This window comes from Neovison vison, chromosome 10 (genome assembly GCF_020171115.1).
Source record: "Neovison vison isolate M4711 chromosome 10, ASM_NN_V1, whole genome shotgun sequence".
NCBI classification, from domain to species: Eukaryota; Metazoa; Chordata; class Mammalia; order Carnivora; family Mustelidae; genus Neogale; species Neogale vison.
The window spans coordinates 31,613,503-31,641,254 of record NC_058100.1 but is presented as its reverse complement, the minus strand read 5'-3'; the positions used below and the strand labels follow the sequence as shown (position 1 = coordinate 31,641,254).

Here is a 27,752-nt window from a genome sequence, read left to right as displayed (position 1 = left end):
GTAATTCCTTATTGTTTATTCTTTTCTTACAAAAAGACGCTGGGAACAAATAAATATGAAATGGCGTATGTCTTACTTAGCAACGGGCAAATAGAGGCTTTCTGGGTCTTCTCCACAGGAATACACTCAAGGAGCTTCCAGAAGCACACTCATCCTATCAACTTCCCACCCTCTATAAAAAAGATCAACTCTTTTAATTTCCCACAATTTTTAGCAATGGATTCTGGAAATAAGTCACCTAAACCTGACTCAGAGACTAAGACAACCGATTCAAGTTAGGAATATATATGATGTTGCCCAAAAACTTCAACTAATGAATATTCTTACAAGTTTTTCTTTTCTTATATATCCTGTATGAATAAAGAGTCTATTCTGTTCAAACCCGCATGGCAAATAAAATACAACAGAAGGCTGAGCACAATATATACACTTTTCTGTCCTACGAGAAAAGATTAAATACAGGTATATTTAATAGACAGTGAACATGCCACGTATTTTCTTAAAGCCAACAAAATCCTGATTTCCTATACCTTGCAGGTGACGCAGCAGAAGGCAAACAAATACCAAAATCACCGTGACAAAATCTGGCTGATAAAATTAGATACACAACAGTACAAATTCAATTCAATGGATTTATTCATTCCGAGGTTGCATGGAAAATGAAGTTAAAAAACGTCAGTAAAGTAGAACCGCACATAGGAAAAAGCACCTAAAGACGAAGGAAGGGCAGCTGACAGCTCCCTGCGGCCGGCGAGCCACGCTCAGGTGTGTCCACGGATAGAGCACCGTCAGTCTGCCCAAACCCTAGGCTGCTATTCAGTTCTGTGTCTGAAATCTTCTCAAAGACTCCAAAAGCCATTTAAATTTAAAGTGGAAATATATATATATATATATTTGTGTGTGTGTGGGTAAAGATCATTTACAACATCAGTTTCCTAAAAGGCAACTCACAGCTCTCCAGAAGTGCGCACAAACCAAAAAGCCCAAAGGAAAGAGCTAGCACACCAACAAGCATGATCAGGAAGCCACAAGGTGCTGTGATTCTGTGACTGACACTGACCTTCGGGGTCGGAGACAGTGTCTCACGACGGACGCAGATTATGCCCACTGCATGTGAGGCACACACACACCACTAGTGAGATCACACTCTAACAGTTAGAAATCCAAACTTAACTCCAGAAGATATAAATCTGGAATATGAATCTGAAGACAGACAGTACACAAAGCCGTTGAGTGGAACCTGCCTGCAACAATCCTTTGTGGTTTTTTTTTTTCCTTTAAGGCTACAGAAAATCTGCACATAAACAAGGCAAGTAATTCTCAGAATAAAAATACCCCCTCCAAATAGCTAAGGTCCCCAGTCAGATTCCACGGTGAGTGTATGCTGTATCACATTCTATTCCGCAGGTGCACTTTCTTGTGAGTCTGCAGGGTTAGGATCCATTCTTTCTGGAAATAGTAGCTTCTCGCAAACTGCCTCCTTGATCGGTAAATACTGTGATATTTCATTAGGTTCCGTGAAGAGGGAAGGTGAAACATGCTGGAAATACAGAAATCATGTTAGCACAGATTCACTGACCACACCGGTACTTTTAAGAAATGCTTTGGTTCAAGTACTCACAAAGCACACCAATTTTATTTTATTTTTTTAAACAATTTATCTGGGGGGAGGTGGGGGGGGAGAGGGGAGAGGGAGAGTCTGAAGCGGGCTCCATGCCAAGCACAGAGGCTGACACAGGGCTCGACCTCTCGATCCGAGATCATGACCTGAGCCGAATCCAAGCGTCAGACACGTAACTAACTGCACCACACAGGTGCCCCAACACACCCGTTTAGAAGGAGCTGTAATACCTGTTCGTAATATACGTATACGAGGAGCATCATTAGGTGATTCTGAGGACAACGGGTATCTCTTGTTACTGAATCATGCAGCCGTCTGAACGGAGGATTTCCTCAAAGCTTACAGGGATAGGTTATTTACAATGCTCCCACACATGTATTAAGGATTCAATACATCTTGGGGTGCCTGAGTAGCTCAGTCGGTGAAATGTCTGCTCCTTTTTTTTTTATCTATTTGCCAGAGTGAGAGAGCAGAAGCAGGGGGAGCAGCAGAGGGAAAGGGAGAAGCAGGCTCCCCACTGAGCAAGAAGCCTAATGTGGGACTCGATCCCACGACCCTGGGATCATGACCTGAGCTGAAGGCAGAGGCTTTAACACACTGAGCCACCCAGGCGCCCCTAAGCGTCTGATTCCTGATCTCAGCTCAGGTCTTGATCTCAAGGTCATGAGTTCAAACCCCATCCTGGGCTCCATGTTTAGTGTGAAGCCTACTTAAAAAGATTTCTTTTTTTACTGCATCTTAATCTCATCCCCCTTTACTAATGTTTTTGCACCTTAAAGCACCAGCCTTTAGACAGAGCCAGGATGTGGCCTACGATGGACTCTAAGTGACTTTTCCTACCCACGTATACTCTACATCCACACAGAAGTGAGCCTGAGCGGTATCAATCTCTCTAAATCACAGCCGTATTTGCAAAAAAGGTATGACTTTTGAAGCAACCTATTACAGAATCCTACAGATTTGCAGAAGCCCTTTACAAGTCCCAGGAGAGCAAAAAATAAAGAAAATTAGGCCAAAACAAGGTATGGCACAAATTTATCACATTTTAAGGAGAAAAAAAGAGACTGGGTAGAAAGAAATTAGAGGGTGACAAGGTGCTAAGTGGAGAGAACATGGCACCGGAGCCACTCGGAGCCACCAGCAAACAGCGGTGTGACCTGCGGTAAGTCACAGCTCTGGCTCTGTTTCCCAGAGTAAAAAGTGGAAAGTAGACTAGAAGACGGCTCTGGTACGTACAAAAGCTCTGACTGGTTTTGTATCTGAGGTGAGCTCAGGAACCTTATGTTCCAGTAGGATTTATCTTTTAGAGGCTTATTAGGTGACTTGATAGATTTAGGGATTCAGATTTGGGTGGAAACATGCAAAATGAACATTGAAAGTCAACTTCTAAAAACTGGTATTAAAATACTGTACCATTAAATTAGCAATTTTGCTTTCTCGTGATGTATATTCTCGTAACATGTAGGTCTTGTCCGCCTATGTTGAAAAAATAAAAAAAGGTTGCAATAAATCTATTTCTATTGTTACAAAGTCCTTTCTCTCAAACAGCACTGCCTAGGACAACAGAACTGCTTACAAAGCAGCAGGAAGTCTGACAAGAATTCTCATGCTGCCATGAGACAATTAATTTTCACCAAGATTTCTTAATTACTAATACCAATCTCTATAAATCACAGTGATATCATATGTAAACAGACTTAAGAATTACCATGTAACAGAAATACAAGCAGAAGTTTAACTTTAAAAACAATACGTATATTTGCAAATGATATGTGCAAGAGATTTTAACATTCACGTTTGAAACTACATCTTTTCCTTAAGCTTTATCATCACCGATCTACATAACCTGGCTACTCTCACGTGTAAAGAAAAAAAGGTTAAATTTTATTCTCTCCCATTTCCGCAAAATTCTTGAAATTGCTTATTTAATAAATCACATTTTTAGACTTCGACTTTTCCCATTTCCAACTTTTTAAAGCTAGGTTTTAGAAAAAAATTTATTACAATTTGTTTTTTGGTGAAACATTATTCAATAAAAGAAAATTCACACAAGATTAAACTCCCTTAAAGTTTTAATCTTTTCTATTAATAAATGTAAATTTTATCTTTAATCAATAAAACATTACTGCTCACTAAAATCAGATAATACAGAAGTAGAGAGCAACCACAGCTTCTACAGATAATACTATCTTTTAACATTCAGAAATCTCCACACCACTTACGTATGTTCACTTGCTTTTTAAAATACAAATCTGAGATGCGTATCTTTACACATCAATTAAATGTCAACTCTCTGCCACTCATTTTTAGTGGCAGTCCACTTTCAGCCATATGGACGTAAATTAAATAGTTTAAGTCGCGCCCATGCGGTAAACAGTAAGCTCCCGCCTCCTTTCGCTGCCACAAACGTCCATATACATATGCGTATATATTACAATTATAAACACCCGTTATACACACACACACACACACACACTTCTAAGGCAGAAAAATACAGCCTATCTTTAGTACTTTGCCACCACTTTTAAAAAAGAAAAAAACCATAGTTTTTTGAGGGAAGAAACCCTACCCCCCCGCCCCCGAGCGCATGACTTGGGCACCAACCCCGTCTTACTGGGCTTAAATTCCACTTCCGCCACCTGTTCACCGTAGAACCTGGGCGAGTGACCACCTGGTGTCTTTGCTGCCGCTGCCTCAGCTGTGACCAGGGACAGTGACCGCTCTTCTTCCACAGGGTGCCGGTGAGAGTCCGTCACCACCACTGCCCTACTGACTCTGGTGCTCTCTTCTCTAATCCACCCTCTACACGATCACAAACCAGAGGCTACCGACCCATTGCCAAAGGGCAGGCTGCTGTAAGCTACCGGAGGAACTTCCGTGACTCGATTTTTTAGACACTGTTTGGAAAAGCCTGTATGTCGGCAGTTCCTTCAGAGGGAGTACCGAGCTTCCAAACTTCAGCGTGACTATCACAATGATTATGTAATACCAACTCCAGGAGGTCGTGTGACTGGCATTTTTAATAAAGACATTATATAAGCGCTAATAGGATGAACAAAGGTAAGAATTAAGGGACAGTTCTCTTAAACACAGATGAAGTACGTGTGAGGTTTTTTCAGAAGCATCAGACATGCCCCACTGGGGAGTGTCCTTTAGAAAACATTTTTAGCTACCAGAACTTTCAGAAAAGATGTGCTGTTTCGTTTCCTGTGCCATCAACAGTGCATGTAGAACACCCTATCTTAAAGGTCAGAAGGACTGTCATAAAATATAAAGCAGTGTTTCACTTCAAATTCCCAACCAGACAATGAAACAACAGGTACAAGCCCAACATCAACCAGTATATTCATGAAATAAGAACACATACCTCATGGTAAAGTCTTGTGTCATTCATTCTGATAAGCACCCCATCAATTCTCAGGAAAAATCGCAATAGCAGGAAAAAGCTAGAAGGCATCACTCTCTGAAAAAAATAGAAATATTTTAATGAAAATTAAATATGTTATTACTTTGCTAAAAGAAAATAATTTTTTTTTGAAAATGAAAATTCTAAAGGCATGAGAGGAAGACTGAATTAGCAGTATACAGAAATCTCTAAACTAGACGTTCTTTGTCATAGTTTCAAGGCTCAATATATTAGAATATAAACATCCTGGCTTCAGTTTCCTACAATAAAAAAATATTTTTTGGTCAAAAGATATTGAGGTTAAAGATTTAAAAAATACGTTATTATGAAAATGACAATGGCTGATTTAAGGACACCTGGGTGGCTCAGTGGGTTAAAGCCTCTGCCTTCAGCTCAGGTCATGATCCCAGGCTCCTGGGATTGAGTCCCGCATCGGGCTCTCTGCTCAGCGGGGAGCCTGTTTCCCTCTCTCTCTCTGCCTGCCTCTCTGCCTACTTGTGATCTCTCTCTGTCAAATAAATAAATAAAATCTTAAAAATAAACAAACAATGGTCGCTTTAAAAATTTGCAGTAAATGTCAACCCCAGTAATACCAAAATTAAAGAATAACCTATTTCTTTGTTGTTACCTGTGTCTTATTCACTTTACATTAATAGAGACCTTAAATAGAATGGTCTAATTCAGTGCAACCAATTAAGTACTATCTCATACAGCCAAAGACTGATTTATCAGACCATTATAACATGTTCTTTTTTTTTTTTTTTTAAGATTTTTTATTTATTTATTTGACAGAGAGAGATCACAAGTAGGCAGAGGCAGGCAGAGAGAGAGAGAGGAGGAAGCAGGCTCCCTGCTGAGCAGAGAGCCCGATGCGGGGCTCGATCCCAGGACCCTGAGATCATGACCCGAGCCGAAGGCAGCGGCTCAACCCACCGAGCCACCCAGGCGCCCTCATTATAACATGTTCTTAACAACTTTCCTCTGTGTCATATCTACACATTTCTGTTTTCCAAGTGTAAACCACTGAAGAAAGCCAGGAAGTCAGTGATAGTCGAATGAGGCTGGTCCTGTGGTAGGGAAGGAGGGGCTGAATAGTGTGTGGGGTCTTTACATCTTTAAAAAGAATATTTTGGGGCACCTGGGTGGCTCCGTCGGTTAAGCGTCCAACTCCTGATCTTGGCTCAGGTCATGATCTCAGGGCTGAGAGATCAAGCCCCGCGTCAGGTTCCACACTGGGCATGGAGCCTGCTTAAGATTCTCTCTCTCCATCCCGCCTCCGCCCCTCCCCAACATCTCTCTCCCTCTTTAAAAAAAAAAAGAAGAAGAAGAAGAAGAAGAGTATGTTTGGGGGAACCAGGGTGGCTTCATCAGTAGAGCGTGCAATTCTTGATTTCAGGGTCATGAGCTCAAACCCCATGCTGGGGGTAGAGATTACTTAAAAAATAAATAAATAAAGACTGTTTCTTTTTTATTTATTTATTTTTTTAATTTTTTTTTTTTAAAGATTTTATTTATTTATTTGAGAGACAGATCAGAAGTAGGCAGAGAAGCAGGCAGAGGGAGAGGAGGAAGCAGGCTCCCCGCTGAGCAGAGAGCCCGATGCGGGGCTCGATCCCAGGACTCTCGGATCATGACCTGAGCCGAGGGCAGCGGCTTAACCCACTGAGCCACCCAGGCGCCCCACGACTGTTTCTTTTTTAAAAAGTGCTTGACCATTTACTAAATAAAACTTATCTACTAAAGTCCAGTTCTTCTTATAGTAGGCCTTGGATTTATATAAATAAAACACAATCCCAGGGGCACCAGGATGCTCAATCATTAAGCGTCTGCCTTGGGCTCAGGTCATGGTTCCTGGGTCTGGGAATAGAGCCCTGCATCAGGCTCCCTGCTCCTCGGGGAGCCTGCTTCTCCCTCTCCAGCTCTCCTGTGCTTGTGTTCCCTCTCTTGTCATCTCTCTCTGTCACACAGATAAATAAAATCTTTAAAAAAAAGAAAAAAAAAAAGAAAAGACAGAATCCTAATGGTCAGGAAGTTTATCAAAGAGGGAAACAGAGAAGCACGATGCGGGGGGTGGCCAGACTCAGAAGCACGCAGAGGGAGAGGTGCCTACGTCTGCTGGAGAGAGTCAGAGAAGGCCGCGGGAAGCTGACCATGGGAAGAAGAGCCGGGTGGGAAGGAGAGTTTCAAACAGAGGTGAGAGCACGTATAAGAAGGTCGGAGGCAGGCACCAGCACAGTATCTTCAGGGCGCTGCCCGTAACTCCGCAGGAGCACAGAGCAGCGTGAACAGGAGTGAAGAAGTAACAGGACGGCGCGTTACTAACAGTGGCTTTACTGCTGAGACAGTCACCAGCCACAGGCCAAGCTCTCCTTCCTTAGGACCCCCAAGATTTATTTATTTATTTATTTGGGCAGGGAGGAGGGATCATCTCAAGCAGACCCCCCACTGAGTGCAGAGCTCGATTCGGGCCTCCTCGCAGGACCCTGAGAGCATAACCTGAGCTACAACCCTGAGTCGGACACTTAACCTGCTGAGCCACCCCGGTGCCCCTGCCTTAGCACGTCTACACACCCTGTTGCCGGACGTGATGCTTACTTACCTCTGGATCTCAGTGTCGATGTCGCTTCTACAGAGAAGCTTTCCTAGCATTCCAGAACCACAGGTTTCTCTGGGTATCTCCTCCCCACTCCCTTACAGACCGACAGATTTAGAACTACCTCCGTGTACTTGCCTACAGCCCCCGCCCCTCCACGGGACCGCAGGCCCCACAGCAGCGAGAACAAACAGCGAACAGTGCTGGGTTCACCTTCGCGTCCCTGCCGCCGAGACACGGCAGCCGGCACCGGGCGAGAGAGGCTGGAGCTGCCTTTGCGGAGAAAACGCTCCCGGCCGCGCCGCACTCGGGCGGGATTATCCGCACCAGACCTCGCAGCAAGACACAGAACGAAGAACTTGGAGGAAGACCTGACCTGTGCCATCTGGCTCCGTCACAACTGGCTGGGAGTCGCACTGCCGCTGGACAGAGTGCTACGTGTAATTACTGGAGAGACTGATGGGCAACACTGTTTCCGATCTCCTAGTTAGTTGTTAACAGTCACACTGGCACAACACAGCGAGCCGTCACTGCGGCACGGCAGAGGGGGACCAGGAGTTAGAAGACCCTAGTTCTAGTCCCAAGGGCACAATTCGACCGCATGTATTCGGAGGCAGCAGCTCTCTTGTAGGAGAAGCTGGGGAACTCCTGGGTGTTTTCCTCACAATGATGAGCAACCGCAGCCTCTGGCAGCTGAGGCCCGGGGATGCTCGAGACCCCGCAGCTGGACAGTCCGACACGAGAAGTCCGGTCCTGCAGCCAGGAAACCTCCGAATTATCTTAACTGGCACTCACATGGGTTAAAACAAAACAAAACAACAATTTATATTGATCTGACCTGAAAACCTAATTGCATTTTACACATAAATGCAAGATTCACTCAAGGAATGCACTGACCTTGTAACTGAGGTTAAGACTACACCTTGCTTCACTCGGAACATTATTTAAGGGCTGTTCACCAATTCTGAAAAATTATACCAGCAATGGCAGTCCTGTGTCGTCTGAGTCCCTTGCTGGTACCTGGCGCCTCCGCCAGCCGAGGCCTCTAGCTGTGGCGTGCAGTGAGTCAGTACTCGGACGGAGGCACAGGACTACTTCATGGTGTCGTTCAGTGCACTTACAGACCGAAACACACATTTTATTTTAAATCAATTTCCTCTTATTTCTCTTTTATTTTATAGTTAGGACATTATGTTGGCTTATTGGAAAGAAGGTGAGTTATTTTAATCTATGAATTCCATTTCAGGAAAGTAAAAGGGAGGGGCGCTTAAAGTATTTGGTAAAACAAAACAAAACCAAAAAACTAATGGAGCAATGTGTGTAATTCGGTTGAGACCCACTAATTCAGAGCAAGTCACTAACCCACCCAAGGTCTCCTTCTTCATCTGTAATCATGGGGTGTAAAGAAACAATCCCTTGGGCCTGTCCCTGTGAAATACCGCATTGCAGCAGGACCGCATTTCAACAAAAGCTACGTCCGCGCTGGCACTGCCTCTGTCCCTTGAGAGGAAAGATGGGTCCCTACCTGGTGTACTTGCACCTTTGAGTAAAGCACGAAGCAAAAGGCAGACAACATTCACTCCTGAGGACTCAGAATGGAACTAACCACTAGCTGTAAAAACCATTACAGAACATAAGGGCATTATCGGTATTTGGGAGATAGGGAATTTGCTTCCTTTGAAAGCTAAAAACTTCCACATTAGCATGAAAATAGCTTTCCTTTTCATCTTTGACAGACAAGTCATATCAGCTATAAATCCTACCAAGCACAGTATATTAGAATACAAAATCCTAACCTAAAAACAAGCTTTGCTCTAAGAACCTGATTTAGAAAACAAATCAGGGATGCCTGGGTGGCTCAGTCACCATCCCAGGGTCCTTGCTCAGTGAGGAGCCTGCTTCTCCCTCTCCCTCTGCAGCTCCCCCTGCTTGTGCTCTCTCTCTGACAAATAAATAAAATCTTTAAAAAAAATTAATTTGTGAAACATCCTGTAGATATAGGTAATGCCACAAACACAAAATTATCAAAACTCCGAAAAACTCCCTAAAGCAAATCCAGAAATCCCAGAGCTCATGGTGCACAGAGCTCTGAATCTACTCTTTCTCCCTGGGGATCTGGGCACAGGAAATTTTCTTTTTTAATTAAAACTGTCTAGATTTAGAATTAAAGATTAAGATGGTTAAAAACATTTCAAAACCTGAAACAAATACATTAAAAACAATCTAAAAGGCTCTACCTAACAATCTCCAGAATGTAAAGGAAGTTACTTTGCTTATATAAGCAACTTCCACATTTCGCTATCATTTCTTTAAAAGTGTTTTGTAATTATTAAGGAAACCAAAAAAACAAACATTCATAAGCAACTAGATTTACAATTCTAAAACAGTAAGTTTTTAGCGGTTTTCTGGCCAAGTTTAAAACACCAAATAAAGGCAATGAACATTACTACCCTTACCCCAGATGATTCCAAGAATGTTTGGAAAGTGAAAGATCATCTATACAGCTGTCCCCTGAACAACACAGGTCTGAACTGTGCAAGTCCACATACGCCGATTTCTTCTGATCAATTTTCCCTTCTCTATTTTCTCTTCGCTACGATGTTCTTGGTAACATTTTCTTTTCTCTAGCTTACTATATGGTAAGAGAATAGGACATATAACATGCAAAATAAGTGTAACCGGCTGTTCATGTTATCGGTAAGACTTCTGGTGAACAACAGGCCACTGGTGGTTAAGTTTTGGGGGAGTGAAAAGTTGTCCAAAGATTTTCAACTTTTTTTTTAAAGATTTTATTTATTTGAGAGAGTGTGTGCATACACAAGTAGGGGGAGTGGCAGTGGGAGAGCAGGGAGCCTGCCCTGGGGCTCCACCCCAGGACCCCAGGATCAAGGCAGCCGCTTAACCAATGGAGCCGCCCACGTGCCCTAAGGATTTTCAGCTTCTAAGGGAGGGTCACTGGTACCCCTAATTCCTACCCTGTTCAAGGGTCACCTGTTTATTTCATAGCTCCAATCAAACTCCTAGCCATGGGGAAAGATAGAAGGCAGCCCTTAAAATTTTATACTTATTTTTGAAGGTCCTCAGAGAGCTCTGTTAAACTAAAAATAATCTGAGATGGTTCATATTTTATCTGAAAGCAAGTGGGAAAAATGCAAAGTCAGAAAACGCTCTAAGTAAAAAGGCCAATGAGTGGCCTCAAGTGAGCTTGCGTGGGAAGCACCCTGCACGGGCTCCGGAGATGGTCCTGCTGCTTCATCTTCAGGCAAGGGCGGGCGGCATGACAGCCTGAAGCTACTGGCAGCTGTCACAAAACCAGCTCGCAAATACCTCACCGTCACGGTGGTCCACCACATGGTGGTCCTCCCTCCCGGGTCTGGCTGGAGAAACTTACACACCTACAACTCAGATCTGGACCACGTGACCCATTCCCTCCATGGCCACGTGCCTACCCAACTTTCCAGTCCACACACGTACCGCAAGTACACTATGGACAGCCAGGCAGGAAACAGTCCTTGTCCCCTGTGTTAAGAGATAATTAAATCTCTCATGTGCCTAGGTAATTCTGATAAAACTCCAGGTTGGGGCATCACTGGACTTGAGGTAGGCTCACCTCCACCGCATCCCCCTCTCCTCCTGTCACCGCAGTGGCAGCATCTCTCCTGCCGAAGGCTCCCCTTCCTCTCCTGAGCAAAGGCAGAGTCAGACTGATCCACTGTGTGACTGCAAGCTTCTTAGTATTTCTGACCCTCCATTTCTGCTCACTGTCTAGAATCTTCCCAAGGATAAGGAGACAATACAGACACGTATCTAACAGTGTCTGTGAAGTAATAGAAAATACGCATCTTGGTCTCTGTTTCTGGTTCCTGACAGAGGGCTTCAGAAACCCTTGTAAACTCCTAAGTGATAAGAGCACTTAGGAACATCTTTTGTTCTAATGAAGCAAACCTCGGTGAGCACCCAGGTCGGGGATGATCCCCAGAAGACCAGGCCATGATTAGAAGATGGGTTTTCAGTTCCAACTCCCATTTTCCAGAGGAAAGAGTGCATCTAGAAACGGAGTTCATAACTGACCACGCCCTTGTGAGAAGCCTTCGTAAGATCCTACCATACTCCCCATATTTAAAAAAAACAAAAGCACACACACTTTTGTCAACTCATGTCCTCTCATCGGCACATCTCTGTTTCTTCTCATCCAGGAAGCTTTCTGGAAGTCGGGTCTACTCCTTGTCTCCACCTCCGCGTCCTTCACTTACCCCCTCTCCGTGTAACTTAACAATGCGCTCGCCAAGGTGACTAACAGTATCTTACTTGCTAAAAGCTATAACCAATGTTTTTCGTCTAGGGGACACCAACGCAGTCCAGGATCCCCTTGCAGCCCAATGCTGGCTCTCACGTCTTCCTCAGCTCCCCATGCACCACGTTCCTGGTTTCTCACCTACACTTGTGTTTACCAGGCTAATCTTTGCTTCTACAGAAGGAACTTCATTTGGGGGCGCCTGGGGGACTCACTGGTTGGGCATTGGACTCTTGATTTCCACTAAGGTCATGATCTCTGGGGTGTGCGACGGAGCGCAGCGTGGAGCCCTGCCTCTGGGCCCTCACTCGCTACAGAGTCTGCTGCTGCTTCTCCCTCTGCTCCCCGCGCCCCGCTTGTGTGCACTCTCTCTCAAATAAATAAAATCTTTAAAAAAATTCAATTACATGAGATAAGGGGAGATAAGGGGCGCCTGGGTGGTGAAGTCAGTTCATCGAGGGGCTCACTCTTGGCTTTAGCTCAGCAAGTGATCTCAGGGTGGTAAGATCAACCCTGTGTGGGGCTAGGAGAGCTCAGCACGGAGTCTTCTTGAGAGTCTGTCTCTCCCTCTGCCCTTCCCCTACCTGTGCCTGTGTTTTCTCTCAAATAAATCTTTTAAAAAAAATAAAAATAGGGGCGCCTGGGCGGCTCAGTCAGTTAAGCATCTGCCTTTGGGCTCAGGTCATGATCCCAGGGTCCTGGGATCAAGTCCCACGCCAGGCTCCTTGCTCAGCGGGGAGCCCCTTTGCCTGCCATTCTGCTTGTGCTCTGGTTCTCTCTCACTCTCTCTCTGCAAAATAAATACATAAAATCTTTAAAAATAATAAAAAATTTAAAAATAAAAATAAGTTACACGAGATAAAAGGAAAGAACATTTTAAGACGATGTTGCTCCTCAGCTTGAGACTTAATTACTGTTTCCTCTGGTGCACACAGAACACATTTGTGCCCCTCCTCTCCAGCTCCTCCACAGACAAAAACACAGGCGCCCCCACACAGATAAATCAAGGTACTTGGATACTAACACATACCCAGATAGGCAAACCCTAAGGAACCTTCCACATAGTCAGTGAGTCGTAGCCGGTGGGTGGGCGAGCAGACAGGTGCGTGACTGGAGAAGCTGGAAAGTGAACGAACCTAAATGGTGAACTGAACTGGAGGAGGGTTACAGGTGAACAAGGGAGTAAGGTGCTAATGGAACAATTCTCTAATGGAGAATAATGATATGTATTAGATGGTACAAAGAAAACCGTCCCTGGTTGCATGACCGTAGCTAAACCAAACTTTTGGGCCTTGTCTATAAAACACAGAAACTAGACTAAGTGATTCTCTACACATTCATTACAATTCCAAAATTCTGTGAAAGTAGAGAAAAACTTGACTCTGAAAGTCAAGTTTTGATTTATTGTTTTCATTCCTTGTCACGTCCCTCACAATACCCGCAACCATTATGCTCCAAGCGCAATTTCGGAAGCTGGGGCCCCGTGTTTGACAGACCTGGAGAGTGCTGTAACTGAGGGCTTAAAAGAAAGGACTTATAGAGGGTCTGGCAGAGGAATATTTAACTCTGCCCGGGGCAGCCTTTTTGTGCCATACAGAGGAGACAACACTTTAGCTGGGTCTTATGGGATAAGGCATGTAATACAAAGTTTCAGTTGAAAATTTTCTATAAAGTGTTAGAAACCCATTTATGACCAACAGTAAACGCGTATGAGCAACTGCTAGTGAGCATGTATTATTCTTTTTAAACGTGTCCCACCAATACATTGTAAGTGGAAGTAGCTTGTTCGCCAGACAGAAAAGAACACAAAAGGAGTAAGGAGTTCACGTGTGTCGTTGTTGTTTTCCTTTTCTGTGCTTGAGATGGAGGTACAGTCTGTAGATCCTTTTCAGGAGCATTTTTAATTCAAAAGTAAAAATTAAGCCATAATTTTAATTCAAATTAAACAGTAAGCAAACAAACTACAAAGTAGCCAGGCACCTCTTTTAAAAGAAAATGTTCGGCTAAACTAAAGTTCAGGAATATACTAAGAGTTTGTGAATTTATAATGGATACGAAGATGTACTCTAGACCCAAGTGATACTTGACGCGACGCCATGTTAAGACCAGGAGTCTCCTAAGCGAGTCTTGTATTTCTGACCAACGGTTAGAATGGAAGAAGGATGTTAATTTTAAACAAAAATCACGGTACTCACAATTTTCACACTCAGGCTTGAAACTCCATGATCATGAAGTTCATCCTCAAATAGGAGAACTTCTTCAAAAAATTTAATCTGTTCTCTGGCTTTCAGTTTCTCTGTATCTATATGATCTGTTGTAGGTACAACCTGAAAGAAAAAATTCAAGAAGGAACACATAAAAATTTAAAGAATTAGAGCCACAGGAAAACTGTTCTCCTATCAGCCTTGTCTTCATAGCCAGAGCACACAGGTCTACTTTTGGGTGTTGCCAGTAGACATGAAAGATGAGATATGTTCCTTGTCCTTGAAAAACTTAAGATACTACAGGTAGCTGATACTATAACTTCAGAAAACGAGGGAGTCAAAATTCATCATCATTCATAAAAGTCTAATTCAAATCAAGTGTTCTGTTATAATTATCGGAAAACTAATCATCTGAAAATTAGTGTGAACTACTACCATAGACGTCCAAAGCAGTTTTGTGCTGTGAAAGTCCACCTTTCATACACTGGTTTGGAGCTTTAAAAATCCCCATTAGAATCCTGTTATATATTTTAGGTTCCCAGCCTAGCTTCCCCAAACCTACTAACAAAATAGTGTTTTAAATAATGAAGTAGTAGGGGCGCCTGGGTGGCTCAGTGGGTTAAGCCTCTGCCTTCGGCTCAGGTCGTGTTCTCAGGGTCCTGGGATCGAGCCCTGCATCAGGGTCTCTGCTCAGCGGGGAGCCTGCTTCCCCCCCACCTCTGCCTGCCTCTCTGCCTACTTGTGATCTCTGTCAAATACATAAATAAATATATAATCTTAAATAATGACGTAAATAAGAACTTTCACAGATAATGAGCATTCTGAAGGGCTTTAGAGGACGCTGGCCATCCCTTCGCCGCATTATTTTGTAGCTCGCAGACACACATTCACAGCCCAACAAGAGAATCAACAATGTTAACGCGGCAAGTCCTAGCAGTAGCTCAACTAAGTCTAAGTGTCTCCTACAGCCACAGGGCAGGATCTGAGACCCATTCTTGACCGCACCCAGTTCCACTACAGGTTCAGCTCTCCTGTCCCTTGACAGCGCAGTACCATGAACACGACAGCCCTCGTCGAACCGCAGCTGTTCAGTAAGTGCCTGATCCCTCACTTTCCTCAGCAGCCGTGACGGGGTAATTTGACTCACGGGTAGACTCGGGAAGTGGAGCGCAGTCTGGCAACTGGACCGGGATTAGAACATGACGACGGATGCAGGAGACTGCAGGGATGAGGGCGGGGGAGCAGTTTCAAGGAGTTTTATGGGATGTGGGGGAAGGGTATGGAACAAGCAGTAGCAGCGTGCACTGGAGCCCCGAGAGGAGAAAGCGTGTCCTCCACGGTCACTCAGAGAGAGTGCCCCCCCCCCCCGCAGTCTCCTCCAAAGTGCGTCTGCAGCAGGCCCGAGGCCACACACCAGGCGCCAACTGGGAGTGGGAAGGGAGGGGAGGGGCGGCGACGGGGCAGCACATAACCAGCCCCTTGTGTGACCTGCACGTTCGTTTTCCATTTAAGACAGAAGCTGGTGCTTCTAGGACTGCCTGAGAGCAGAAAACTTCAGTCGGTGTAAACACAACTTCTAAATTCCTCACTTTTCATTTAGCTTTAGTTTGAAGGTACACATTTGTAAGATCCTCCTTATAAAAACATCTGATTTCCAAAAAATTAATCAGTCATTAAATCAATTTCCTATCAGTAAATGACTACTTCACTGTTTCGTATATACCTTCACAAGGGACCGATCAAAATGAATCTATCAGTTTTTTTTTTTTTTAAAGATTTTATTTATTTATTTGACAGAGAGAGATCACAAGTAGGCAGAGAGGCAGGCAGAGAGAGAGAGAGAGACAGAGAGGAAAGCAGGCTCTCCGCTCAGCGGAGAGCCTGATGCGGGACTCGATCCCAGGACCCTGGGATCATGACCTGAGCCGAAGGCAGAGGCTTAACCCACTGAGCCACCCAGGTGCCCCGAATCTATCAGTTTTGCCATTTACTTGTGCTTATAAAATATCTGAAAGAAAATGACAGAAAATAATGGATAAAACATTAAGGAATATACTAAGATATACTCATATATGGGGATATTCATTATATTGAATTTATCTATACTATCTTTTTCATTTGCCAGGAAAACTATGTTTAAAACATATTTTCTCTTTCTCTGTTCTTTTCCTCAACTCTACTTATGTTCTCCCTAAACTCAGGTGTCTGAAAAGAAAGGGGGGAAAAAACCCCAAAACCAACAGATCGGTTGAAAACAGATCAAACACTTCTAACTTCTAGTATTGTCAGAATAAGGAACTCCGACAAATCCTCTTGCTGAAGACAACTTAAAAGCTGGATGAAAAAACAAAAACTTAAAAACATCAAATGGCCGAGACGCCGAAGAACTACTGGACCGAGACCTGAAAGAGGACGGAAGCCCAGACAGGGCCAGCGAGGCTGCAGTCGGCTGGCTGGGCCTGGCGGCCTCTGGAATGGCCCGTCCGGGGGAGAGGCTGGGCTCTGCCAGTTGCTGGCTCCATCACAGCTCAGCGCTCACCGTGCAGAACGCCCTGTGCCCTCCCTAGTTGGGGATGGTGCGCTAATGCTGCCCGGGTTTCACAGCTTCTTAGATCATATGGGCCTGGAAACCGCAAACACTGGCCCCAAAACAGAGGTTAGCAAACTAAGACCCCTAGGCCAGCTGTGGCCAAATGTCACCCCATCACTTATTTTTTCCATGAATTGTGAGCTAAGAATCATTTTTACGTTTTTTAAATCATTGGAAAAAGCAGTTCAGTTAAAAAAAAAAAGAGTATTTCATGACACAAGAAACTCAAATTCATTATATGAACATATATATGAATTCATATGATTTCACTAGATGAAACCCAAATTTCCACGCCCCTAAGTAAAATCTTACTGCAGCAAAGCCATGACCATTCACTCACTCTCTGGCTGCTTCAACTACAACAGCACAGCCGAGCAGCTGCAACGTGAAGGCTACAACCCCCGAAGCCTAAAACCCGCTCCACAGAATGTCTGTAGAACTAAGTCCTTGACCACGAATACCCTCAGTGCCTCTCAGAAACAACAAAAGTCCTCTCTGGAGAAAACCATCATCACCCTGCGATTTCGACAAAAATACGGAGACACTTAGGAGCCTAGACCCCATGAGCCAGAACCAACAGAAATAACAAGACAATAAAAGACCCTAGGGAGGAGCGCCTGGGTGGCTCAGGGGGTTAAAGCCTCTGCCTTCGGCTCAGGTCACGATCCCAGGGTCCTGGGATCGAGTCCCGCATCAGGCTCTCCGCTGAGCGGAGAGCCTGCTTTCCTCTCTGTCTGATCCTGGGATCAAGCCCCGAATCGAGCTCTCTGCTCAGCGGGGAGCCTGCTTCTTCCTCTCTCTCTGCCTGCCTCTCTGCCTACTTGTGATCTCTGTCAAGTAAATAAATAAAATCTTAAAAAAAAATACATATTTATCTTTATATATAAATATATATAAGAAAAAATATTTTCTTTTTGTTTCTATAGTACAAACCATTAGGAACATATTGTGAAATTACTGCTATACAGTGACTTTTTTTAAAAATGAAGATATAACTTCCATACTATAAAATTCAATCTTTGAAAGTGTACAATTCAGTGGTTTTTTAGTCTTCTCACAAGACCGTGCAGTCCTCGCCGCTATCTGACTCCGGAACATTGCATCATCCCCCAGAAAATCCCCAAACCGATTAGCAGTAACTCTTCATTCTCCACTCCATACCCTGGAAACCACCACTCTAACTTCTGTTTTTCTAGATTCGTCTCTTTGCAAATCATGCTGGCGCACCCGCGGGTGTTTTGTGTCTGGCGTCCTTCCCTCAGCCTGCTTCCAAGGCTCACCCGGCCGCAGCGCGCGACCAGCACTTTGTTCCTTGCTCAAGGCCAAATAACATCCCACTGTCCAGACACAGCAGTTCTGCATATCCACGGGTGATTATTTAGGTGTTTTCCACATGTTAGCTATTCTGAGTGACGCTGCCGTGAATAGCTGTGGACAGGTTTTTGCCTGGGTACAGGCTTTCCAACTCTCTCGAGTGTCTGTAATTCCTGTGTTATATGGTAACTCTATGTTTAACATTTTCTTTTAATTGCAGCCAAAAGTAACATATAACATGAAATCTACCATCTTAGCCATTTTTAAGCATACGGTTCAGTAGTGTTAACTGTATTCACACTATTGTCAACGAGATCTCTAGAATGTCTTCACCTTGCCAAACTGGCCACTAGAATTGTGAACCCGCGTCCCTGTGATAAACAACGCTATCAGCTGGGGTACAGTATGTGCGGCTCCCCCTGCCTTTACACGGAACAAAATCCATTCATTTCCAACGTTTAAGTCTGTACACTTCTCCCTAAAAATGTACTTTGGAAAGCCCGAGATACTGAAGATGATATATAAATGGCCACTCAGACTGAGAAGATGTTCAACGTCACGAATCGTTAGAGAAATGCAAACTAAACCCCTCCGGCATCGCTGACGGGAATGTAAAGTGGGGCGGCCACTGTAGAAAACAGTGTGGAGGTTCTTCAAAAGATTAAAAACAGAACTGCTGTGCCATCTAGCAATTCCACTTCTGGGTGTACATCCAAGACGCTCGGAGCAGAACCTCCTAGAGGTGTCTGCACACCTCGGTTCAGAACAGCACCGTTCGCCGCAGCCAAGGACAAGCAACCTCCACGCTCACTGACAAATGCGGGGAAGCAAAGCACGGCCTCCGTCTACGGAAATACTCCTGCGCCGTATAAAGGACGGGAAGGCTGACACGCGCTACGCTGCTGAACCCTGAGGACGCTATGCTAAGTGAAATAAGCCAGTCACGAAAAGACAAATACTGTAAGATGCCACTTATCTGAAGTATCGAGAGGTCAGACTCAAAGAAACAGAAAACAGAATGGCGGTCACCAGGGACTGGGGAGGAGGAAATGAGGAGCTACGTTTAACAGGTACAGAGTTTTAGTTTTTCAAGATGAGAAAGTTTTGAAAATTGGCTGCGCGACAACATGAATAAATTTGAATTACCGTACAGAGAAATTGTTAAGATGATAAACTTGGTTATGTTTTTTACCACGGTAAAAAAAAAAAAAGAAAGAGGAAAAAAGCTCAAAGTATCAAATCACACTGAATAAGCTGACAAATGTTCCAACAAGCTTTAAAAAAGAATGGTTTTTTAGGGGCGCCTGGGTGGCTCAGTCGGTGAAGCACCTGCCTCTCGGTGTCAGCTCAGGTCGTGATCGCAGCGTCGGGCGCCAGGCTCCAGACTCAGCGAGGAGTCCGCTTAAGGATTCTCTCTCTCCCTCCTCCTCTCTCCCTCCTCTGGCTCACACTCTCTCTTCCTCTCACTCTTTCTCAAACAAATGAATACATCTTTTAAAAAAATACTCTCTCAAATGCAGGGACATTATCCACGTTTTATTCCTAAAGGGCAGTACAGCTACAAGAGGCAGTCTTCCGCTTCCTCTCTCCGGCCGAGTCCACTGATTTATCCAACAAGAATGAAGAAGACGACCGCATGCTGCCAGGCACACACGAGGCCGCTGACCTTGCAACATCTTACACTGTAATCTCAGAGGTGTTCTGAGAGTGACCCGGCTAACAATCAGCAAGGGCACAACTCTACGGCTGGCCCTCGTCTCTTGCACTATGCTACAACTCAAAAAATAATCTGTAAAACAGCCCCAAAAGAGTGAGAAAACACTATGTACACATGTGCGCGCACACACACACACACACACACCAGCAGCCCCCAGCAATTAAACGGCAAGAATATAAGGGCAAAAGGAAAGGCTTCATTCTAACACCTCATTCTCTGACATTCTTCCCATTTACATAGATTAGATTCTCCTCCACAGGCATATACTTCCTATACACACCAGGGCTTTTGTTTTCAGAAAGGGTGGAAGAATTGAAATTTAAAATCCCAGGTAATATTATAGGGCAAAAAATTCTTAACAAAGTCAAATGTAAAAAATGTTCCAATGGTGTGATCTTCCATATACAACAAACATGCTTAACAATAAGCTACAGCTTCGGTGTTAACAATTAGCTACAGCTTCAGTATTACGTTATTAAGAGACACGTACTTCAAGAGACACGTACTTCAAGAGCTTAAACCCATTTCTTCACCCACAAAACGAGGATAAGAGGGCCGATGATACAAGGTTATTCTGAGGATTAAGCAACAAAGTTCTAACAATGTTGCCTAAAAAATGGTTATTCAATTTTTTAAGGCAATAAAGGAACGTATTCGTCAACTTTTAAGGCATCATTCCTGCAAAGAGTTAAAATGAGTTCCCATTTCCTCACTCCTGGCAATGAAATATCAAATGAACTTTGTTCTTTACAAAGGTTTTCACTCAGGAGAAGAAAGGAGAACTTGAATCTATGCAGTATCAAGGGACTGAAATAACCTTGCTGCCCATTAGACTATACAGGAGGGATCTCATTCTGTTTTCGGCTGCATCCACAGCTCCCAGAATTAGTGTGTAGCTTAGAGGAAGAGCTCAGGATAGAATGAGTGAGTGAGTGAGTGAATGAATGCACAAATGTCCTCTCAAAGAATGCATATTTGTCTTGGAAGCAGCAGTTAAATAGTTAAAGCTTGGATTACAGGAGTGTAGGAAACGAAGAGAGCGGAGTGCCTGCTAGGAACTTCTGTCTTCCCAAGACTCCAAAAACTTCTGCAGAGACAAGGTGCCCATATACAGCTCTGGCTCCTTAACACTCCTGCCTAAGCGCCAACATACGATCTGGTCTCCAATAATCACTTTATTTCCACTAAAGGAACTTTCTTCTCTGTAACTGAATGTGGTAGAGACTTGCAACCTAAGCCAAATTTTCTTCATTTCAAATTGCAGGATGTCAAAACGCAGCTAAGTTCCCCACATGAGACCTACAGATTCTACTTCCCAGCGTCAGGCACCCTTAAGTGACTCTGCATCTCTTCTCAATGTTTACATGGCTGCATTATTAACATGGAGCTGGAGGGGTTCCTGAGCGCGTTCCCACAGATAAGCTCGTGTCAAAACTCTGCTATTGAGGCTACTGTCTCTGTTGACCCAGTTTACTAATAAAATTGAGACTCAGGGTAAGTACCTGCCTAGAGTCATAACCAGGCTCAGGGACAGTGCAGCAAGACGAACAGCTAAGCTGTCTGAGCACAAGTCCTATCTGTCCACCAGTCTGTTCAGCTGTGAAACTGCAAGCTACTAACTAGCAGGTTTTGTCTACATCACCCAATTCAATACACCAAGGGCAGATGCATTTTTTTTTAAGATTTTTAAAAAATTTTATCTATTTTGACAAATAGAGATCACAAGTAGGCAGAGAGGCAGGAAGAGACAGGGGGAAGCAGGGCCTCGATCCAGGACCCCATGATCACGACCTGAACCAGGGGCAGAGGCTTTAACCCACTGAGCCACCCAGGCACCCCCAGACACACATTTTAATTTGAGAGTGATAATGATAACATTAAGGCAGTTTGCCATTGCTACTAAACATATTTTTGGAATAAAAATTTTTCCCCTATGGCCTTCTTCTTTTCTGTTTATAATCAGTAAGCAAAATCTCTTCACATTAGGTTCTGAAGCTTCCCTCGATAGAAAGTAAGTGGGATGAAAGCAGCAGCAAAAATAAGCCACAGGGGGCGCCTGGGTGGCTCAGTGGGTTAAGCCGCTGCCTTCAGCTCAGGTCATGATCTCAGGGTCCTGGGATCGAGTCCCGCATGGGGCTCTCTGCTCAGCAGGGAGCCTGCTTCCCTCTCTCTCTCTCTGCCTGCCTCTCAGTCTACTTGTGATTTCTGTCAAATAAATAAATAAAATCTTTAAAAAAAAAAAAAATAAGCCACAGTTGGGGAGTTCGAATGCGGACACTGTCCAAGACAATGACTTGATCATAAAAGCAGAAAATAAGACTTACCTTTAACTTAAGAGACTCTCCAAGTAGTGTTCCCTTGTAGTCTGTGGTGTAGGTCCAATCGTAGGGTTTAAGAACGTCTTGGGAGTGCTCACCCTCCGTCCTCGGAATCAAAGAAAGAAGGATCAGATTCAATGACGCAGAATACAGATCATCTGCACTCACGTATCATACCAAATTACATTCTGAGAGTGATACAAACATTCTAATCAATACATATTCTTGTCATAATTCACCAAAACAAGATCTTTCTTGCTTTTTCTGCATATTTATTGTTATTAAACTTGTCATATGCTGATATAGTCTCTCCAATTAGTCTGTACACTGCCAGAGGACATGGTTTAAAGACCTGTACTTCTCTTTATCCTCCAAGGTACCTGGTACATAATTGGCACAAAGTAAATAACTGCTAATTTGATTATCAGAGAAAATACATTTTTCTCTATTTCAATGCCCCCTACATTTACAATGCAAATCACAAGTAACTATTTTTCTTCAAAAACAAGAACAATAAAGTACACGGTGTACTAAGGACACCCCAGGTTCAAAAATGTAACCTTACTAGCTCAGCTCCACTGTAATTCAACTGAACTCACCAAGTATTCAAGATCTCCACTTTACGGGTGAGACAAATGAATCCTAGAATGACCCAACTATCAAGTATGATAACAATACTTGCCTTTCACTCTAATAAAAGACACACATCATGAAGGAAGTTTCTTTCCACTGTTCTCTCTCATGTAACCCACACCCTGCCAGATCCTCACCTGCTCTCCTGCCACTCTTCAGCACAGGCTACTTTAAGCATCCCTTGGTAGTTGTTCACACATCGTAATGCGTCTGTAGCATTGAACTCAATCCCGAAGCCGGAGCCGTGCTGGATTCTCAGGACGTTGTCTCCAAACATCATCTCAGGCAGAGAGGGCATGTGCAATTCGTCGGCTAACCTACGCACAACCAAAAGTCAGACAACAGCTGCAATACGCTTATGATTACAAAGTGGGCAACAGAGGCAAAAGCTTCCATGTGCTCTGAGTGACGTTCTAAGGGATCACAAGGAAAGCAGAGGCCTTCAGTGCAAGTGTTCTACAACAGCAACTTCAGCAGATCAGAAGGCTTTCGTGTCCATTTTCTTTCCTAAGACTTCCGGATTTGTGAACAGCCATGCAGCTATTATAAAACTAAATAAAATAAGAATAATAAAAAATCCCTGCATGAAAAAATTAAACAAGGGAAAAAAATACTGATTCTTATTAGAAACATTTATTTCATTCCTGGTTCACAAAGATCCACCCCTATCAAGAATAAATATGGGTCCTGATTCTACTATGACTGCCTAGGAGATGATCTAATGTACCCCAGTCGCATGTTTCCATAAGGTTCATGTTTCTGGTAGACTTTTTGTTCTTATACAACAATTATATTAATTATAGTTATGAAGAGAAGATAGCACTTAAAGAGCCTGTTTCTTGTAGGCTGTAGAAAAACAACCTTTCCAATAAAATTCTCAACTTATCACAAGTTTTAAAAGGTGGTAATGAAGAAGGCAAAAGCAGCAACACTAATGAGGGAAAGCGGCACTTGCTTACATGGCTTTCTGGAAGGACTGTGTCAATTTACATCCCCCGAGGCACCAATGAAGCAAAAAATAACAAGAATTTAATCAAATTGATATCCTGACTCAAAATATCAGTTTTGGAAATCTATAATAAATAATCCCCAATGCAGAAACGAGCTATACAAATTAATACTCATAACCATCTTCTTTATAATAAAAAAGAAATACTCAGAAAATCCAATCATAAAGAAATAAACGGTTATGTATACTATAGTATATCCATGCAATGAAATATTATAGAATCATCCAAAATGTTTAAAGAGAAAATATAATAAAATAGGAAAAATGGTTATGATACAAAAGTAAGAAAAACTGGACACGTTTATTGTATCTGTGTGTATGTATGTATGCACATCAGTGATCTAACATTTTAAGTTGCACACCTTTAGTATGATACCTAATAATGTTAATTTTTCATCACAAATTTAAGTAAAATTTATTCTTAGTTATTAGGAAACAAAAAATACTAAGTACTAGAGAAATTAACACTCCTTTGTTCATTGTAATGCTACTGACAATAGCCAAGATGTGGAAACAACCTAAGTGTCCATCCAGACCACAGAGGGGTGGATAAAGAAAATAGGGTTTATACATGCAACAGAATACAATGCAACCTAAAAAAAAAAAAGGAAGGAAAGTCTGCAATATGGAATGACATGGATGAACCTTGCGGCCATTATGCTAAGGAAAAAAGCCAGTCGCAGAAAGACAAATACTACATGATCCTACTTTTATGAGGCGTCTACGATAGTGAAATTCGGCAGTGTCTCGGTGACTTAGTCAGTTAAATGTCGGACTCCTGATTTTGGCTCAGGTCATGATCTCAGGGTTGTGAGATCAAGCCCCAAGCCAGGTTCAGCACTCAGCACAGAGTCTGCCCGAGATTCTCCCCCTGACCCCCGCCTCTGCCCCTGAAATAGAGATGGACACGCTCCAGAGACCTGCTGTACGACACTGGACCTGCAGTTAACAGGAACACACCGGAGGCGCCTGGGTGGCTCAGTGGGTTAAGCCGCTGCCTTCGGCTCAGGTCATGATCTCAGGGTCCTGGGATCGAGTCCCGCATCGGGCTCTCTGCTCAGCAGGGAGCCTGCTTCCCTCTCTCTCTCTCTGCCTGCCTCTCCATCTACTTGTGATTTCTCTCTGTCAAATAAATAAATAAAATCTTTAACAAAACAAAAAACAGGAACACACCGCACACGTAAACATCTGTTAGGAGAGGAACTACAAAAGACCCTGAACAGCCAAAGCAATCTTGAGAAAAAAGACCAAAGCTAGAAGTAAAATGCTCCCTGATTTCAACCTATACTACAAAGCTATAGTAACCAACACAGGATGGTGTTGGCACCAAACATACACACTGATCAGTGAAACAGAACGGAGAGCCCAGAAATAAGCCCACACGTATGCAGCGCCTGAGCAGCTCAGGGGGTTAAGCTTGTGACTCTTGATTTCGGCTCCCGTCATCGTCTCAGCGTTGTTGAGCCTTAGCCTCGCAGGAGGCTCTGCAATCAGAGCGGGGCCTGCTTGAGATTCTCCCTCTCCCCCGGCTCGCATGTTCATTCGTAGGATCTTCCTCTTGCTCTCTCTCAAATAAGTAAATATTTAAACCCACACCTACAAGGTTATTAATCTTCAACAAAGGAGGCAAAAACATAAAATTAGAAAAAACCGTCTCTTCAATAAGTGGTGCTGGGGGAAACTGGAAAATCGAAAAAATGAAACAACCACTTTGTTACACTGTACACAAGAATAAATTCAAAATAGATTAAAGATGTAAATGTAAGACCAGAAACTATAAAACTACCAGAAGAAACATGAGGCAATAAGCTCCCTGACATTGGTCTTGGCAATACATGGTGGCTCTGTCTTCTCAACCAAAGGCACAAAATAAAAAATAAATAAATGGCACTATACAACACTGAAAGCTTTTGCTGATGAAGGAAACCAGCAGCAGAATGAAAAAGCAATCTACTAAACAGGAGAAGATATCTGCAAGTGATACACCTGATAAGGGATTAATATCCAAAATACATAAAGAACCCACACAATCAATATACATGAGAAATGGGCAGAGCAGCTGAAAGACATGTCTCCGAAGACGACGCAGAGACACATGAAAAGATGTTCAGCATCACTAATCATCAGGGAAATGCAACTCAAAACGACAATGAGATACCACCTCATACCTGTGAGAATGGCTATCATGACAAAGAAAAATAACAGGCAATGGCCATGACGCAGAGAAAAGGGAACCCTCCCTACCGTGTTGGTGGGAATGCAAACTGGTGCAGCCACTATGGAAAAGAATAAGGTTCCCCCCCAAATTAAGAACAGAACTACCACACAGTCCAGCAATTCTATTTGAACCAAATAAAAACACTAATTTGAAGAAACCTATGTAAGCGCATGTTCACTACAGCATTATTTACAACAGCCAACATATGACCGCAACCCAGGCATCCAGCGAGGACGAACGGACAAAGACAAATACAGACAGACCAGCACACTACTTCCAAGGAAAACACTACAAACTTCTGATGGAAGAAAAACTGTTAAGAATATAGATCTCATGTTAAGTATCCCCACTGCAATGAAACAAATTTATAAAGAAAATATTAAATACTTAAAAGATTTAGTGAGATGAAGACGGAATGTACTGGAATAAATTTTAATAAAAAAATCCAATTACACAGATCTTAACTACTCTACTGAAGAATGCATATAAAATAATACAAGACGTGATTCTCTCAATTTGCCCCAATATAGCTGGAGAAACCTGGCGGCCCTACAAAATATTCCAGTTGTAGAAGTAAAATACTTACTACCTTACACTACCCACCACCCCTTCATGCCCCTCTCCCCTGGCCACTTTCCTTGGCCCGCGTCTTAGAACACCAGCGTGGCCTCGGCTACCGCCCCGCACCCTTCTCCCCTCCGGGACGACTGCGGCAGGAGCTCAGCTGGTCCCCGCGGCTGCAGGTGTCAACCCGAAGCGGATGACCTCAAACCCGCACCCGGGCGCAGTCAGGCTTCCCGAGTGCCCAGGGAAACGCCTGCTACGTCCCCGCCTGCGGCCCCGCACAACTCAGAGCTGGACAGTCTGACCTGCGGCTCTCCCCGGCCGCTGCCGCCATCTGGGCCGCGTCCCGCTTCCCAGCGGCTCAACCACGAAGCTTCCCGGGCCGCGGCCGGAGCCAGAAACCCCGTCGTCCGCACGGACCGCTCCTCCCGTCAACCGCCGGCAGGGCCAGGTGCGCCCTTCCAGCGGGTCCCCGCAGCCCCGCAGCCCGCAGCCCCGCCGTCACCGTCGGAGAAGTCCCGCAGCGCGCGCACCCGACAGCGTCGCTCCCCGCACGGAGTCGCACGGAAACGGCTCCTCGAAGCAGCGCAGGGTCGCAGCGCCCCCGCGGCCCGGCTTTCCACGCGCCCGGCGCCCCGCGGTCCCGCATCACAAACGCCTCCCGGCCGCGGCCCAGCGCCCGAACCTGCCCGGACGCCGCGCCTCCGTCTCGGGGGCTCCAGGGCACGACAGGGCCCCGTCCGTCCGCCCGTCCGTCCGTGGACGCGCTCCCTGGAGGCGGCGGCCCTTCGGTCTCCCGCGACTCGGGCGCCCGGCGCGGCCCCGACCCGCCAACCCCCGCCGCGCGCTCCCCCGGCGCCGGCGTCCGGCATCGCGCGTCGGTCCGAGGCGCCCGCGGGTCGCTCTGCTCGGAGCCGGCCGGACCCCGGCGGGGCACAGGCGCCTCCCGCGTCTCGGCCCCCCGCCCGCCGCCGCCCGAGCCTCACCGCTCCACGTCCGCCGACTTCATGATGTGCGTCTTGGCGGCCGTCAGCGTCCAGGGCCCGAAGGAGAAGTCCTGGTGGCTGCTCTGGAAGCCGTGGATCATCATGGCCGACGCGGCGCCGCGCGGGCCTCACGGAGCGCGCTGGGACAGGGCGGCAGCGGCGGCGTCCGACCCCGGGTCCTCCGCCTGCGTCCGGCCCAGCCCCTTCGGCTTCCGAGCCGTTACCATGCCCGGCCCCGCCCCGCCCCTGCGGCCGACCCGGACGCCCGCCCTCCCTGCCGCCGCC

General features: G+C 44.8%; 1 protein-coding gene across 2 annotated transcripts; it reads right to left on the bottom strand.

The window, feature by feature from the left end:
- On the bottom strand, window positions 1-27,669 carry TIPRL (TOR signaling pathway regulator). 2 transcript variants are annotated; one of them, XM_044266898.1, is made up of 7 exons: window positions 27,468-27,669; window positions 22,828-23,007; window positions 22,064-22,163; window positions 14,110-14,241; window positions 4,989-5,084; window positions 3,035-3,097; window positions 1-1,540 (listed from the first exon to the last, which is right to left on the bottom strand). In XM_044266898.1, the coding sequence occupies exons 1-7, from the start codon at window positions 27,569-27,571 to the stop codon at window positions 1,397-1,399; spliced, it is 819 nt and encodes a 272-aa protein (XP_044122833.1). In that variant the 5' UTR covers window positions 27,572-27,669; the 3' UTR covers window positions 1-1,396. The 2 variants fall into 2 exon arrangements, with proteins under 2 accessions (XP_044122833.1, XP_044122834.1); XM_044266899.1 differs by having other exon boundaries at window positions 22,828-23,002; window positions 27,468-27,554.
- Between the last annotated feature and the right edge of the window lie 83 nt (window positions 27,670-27,752).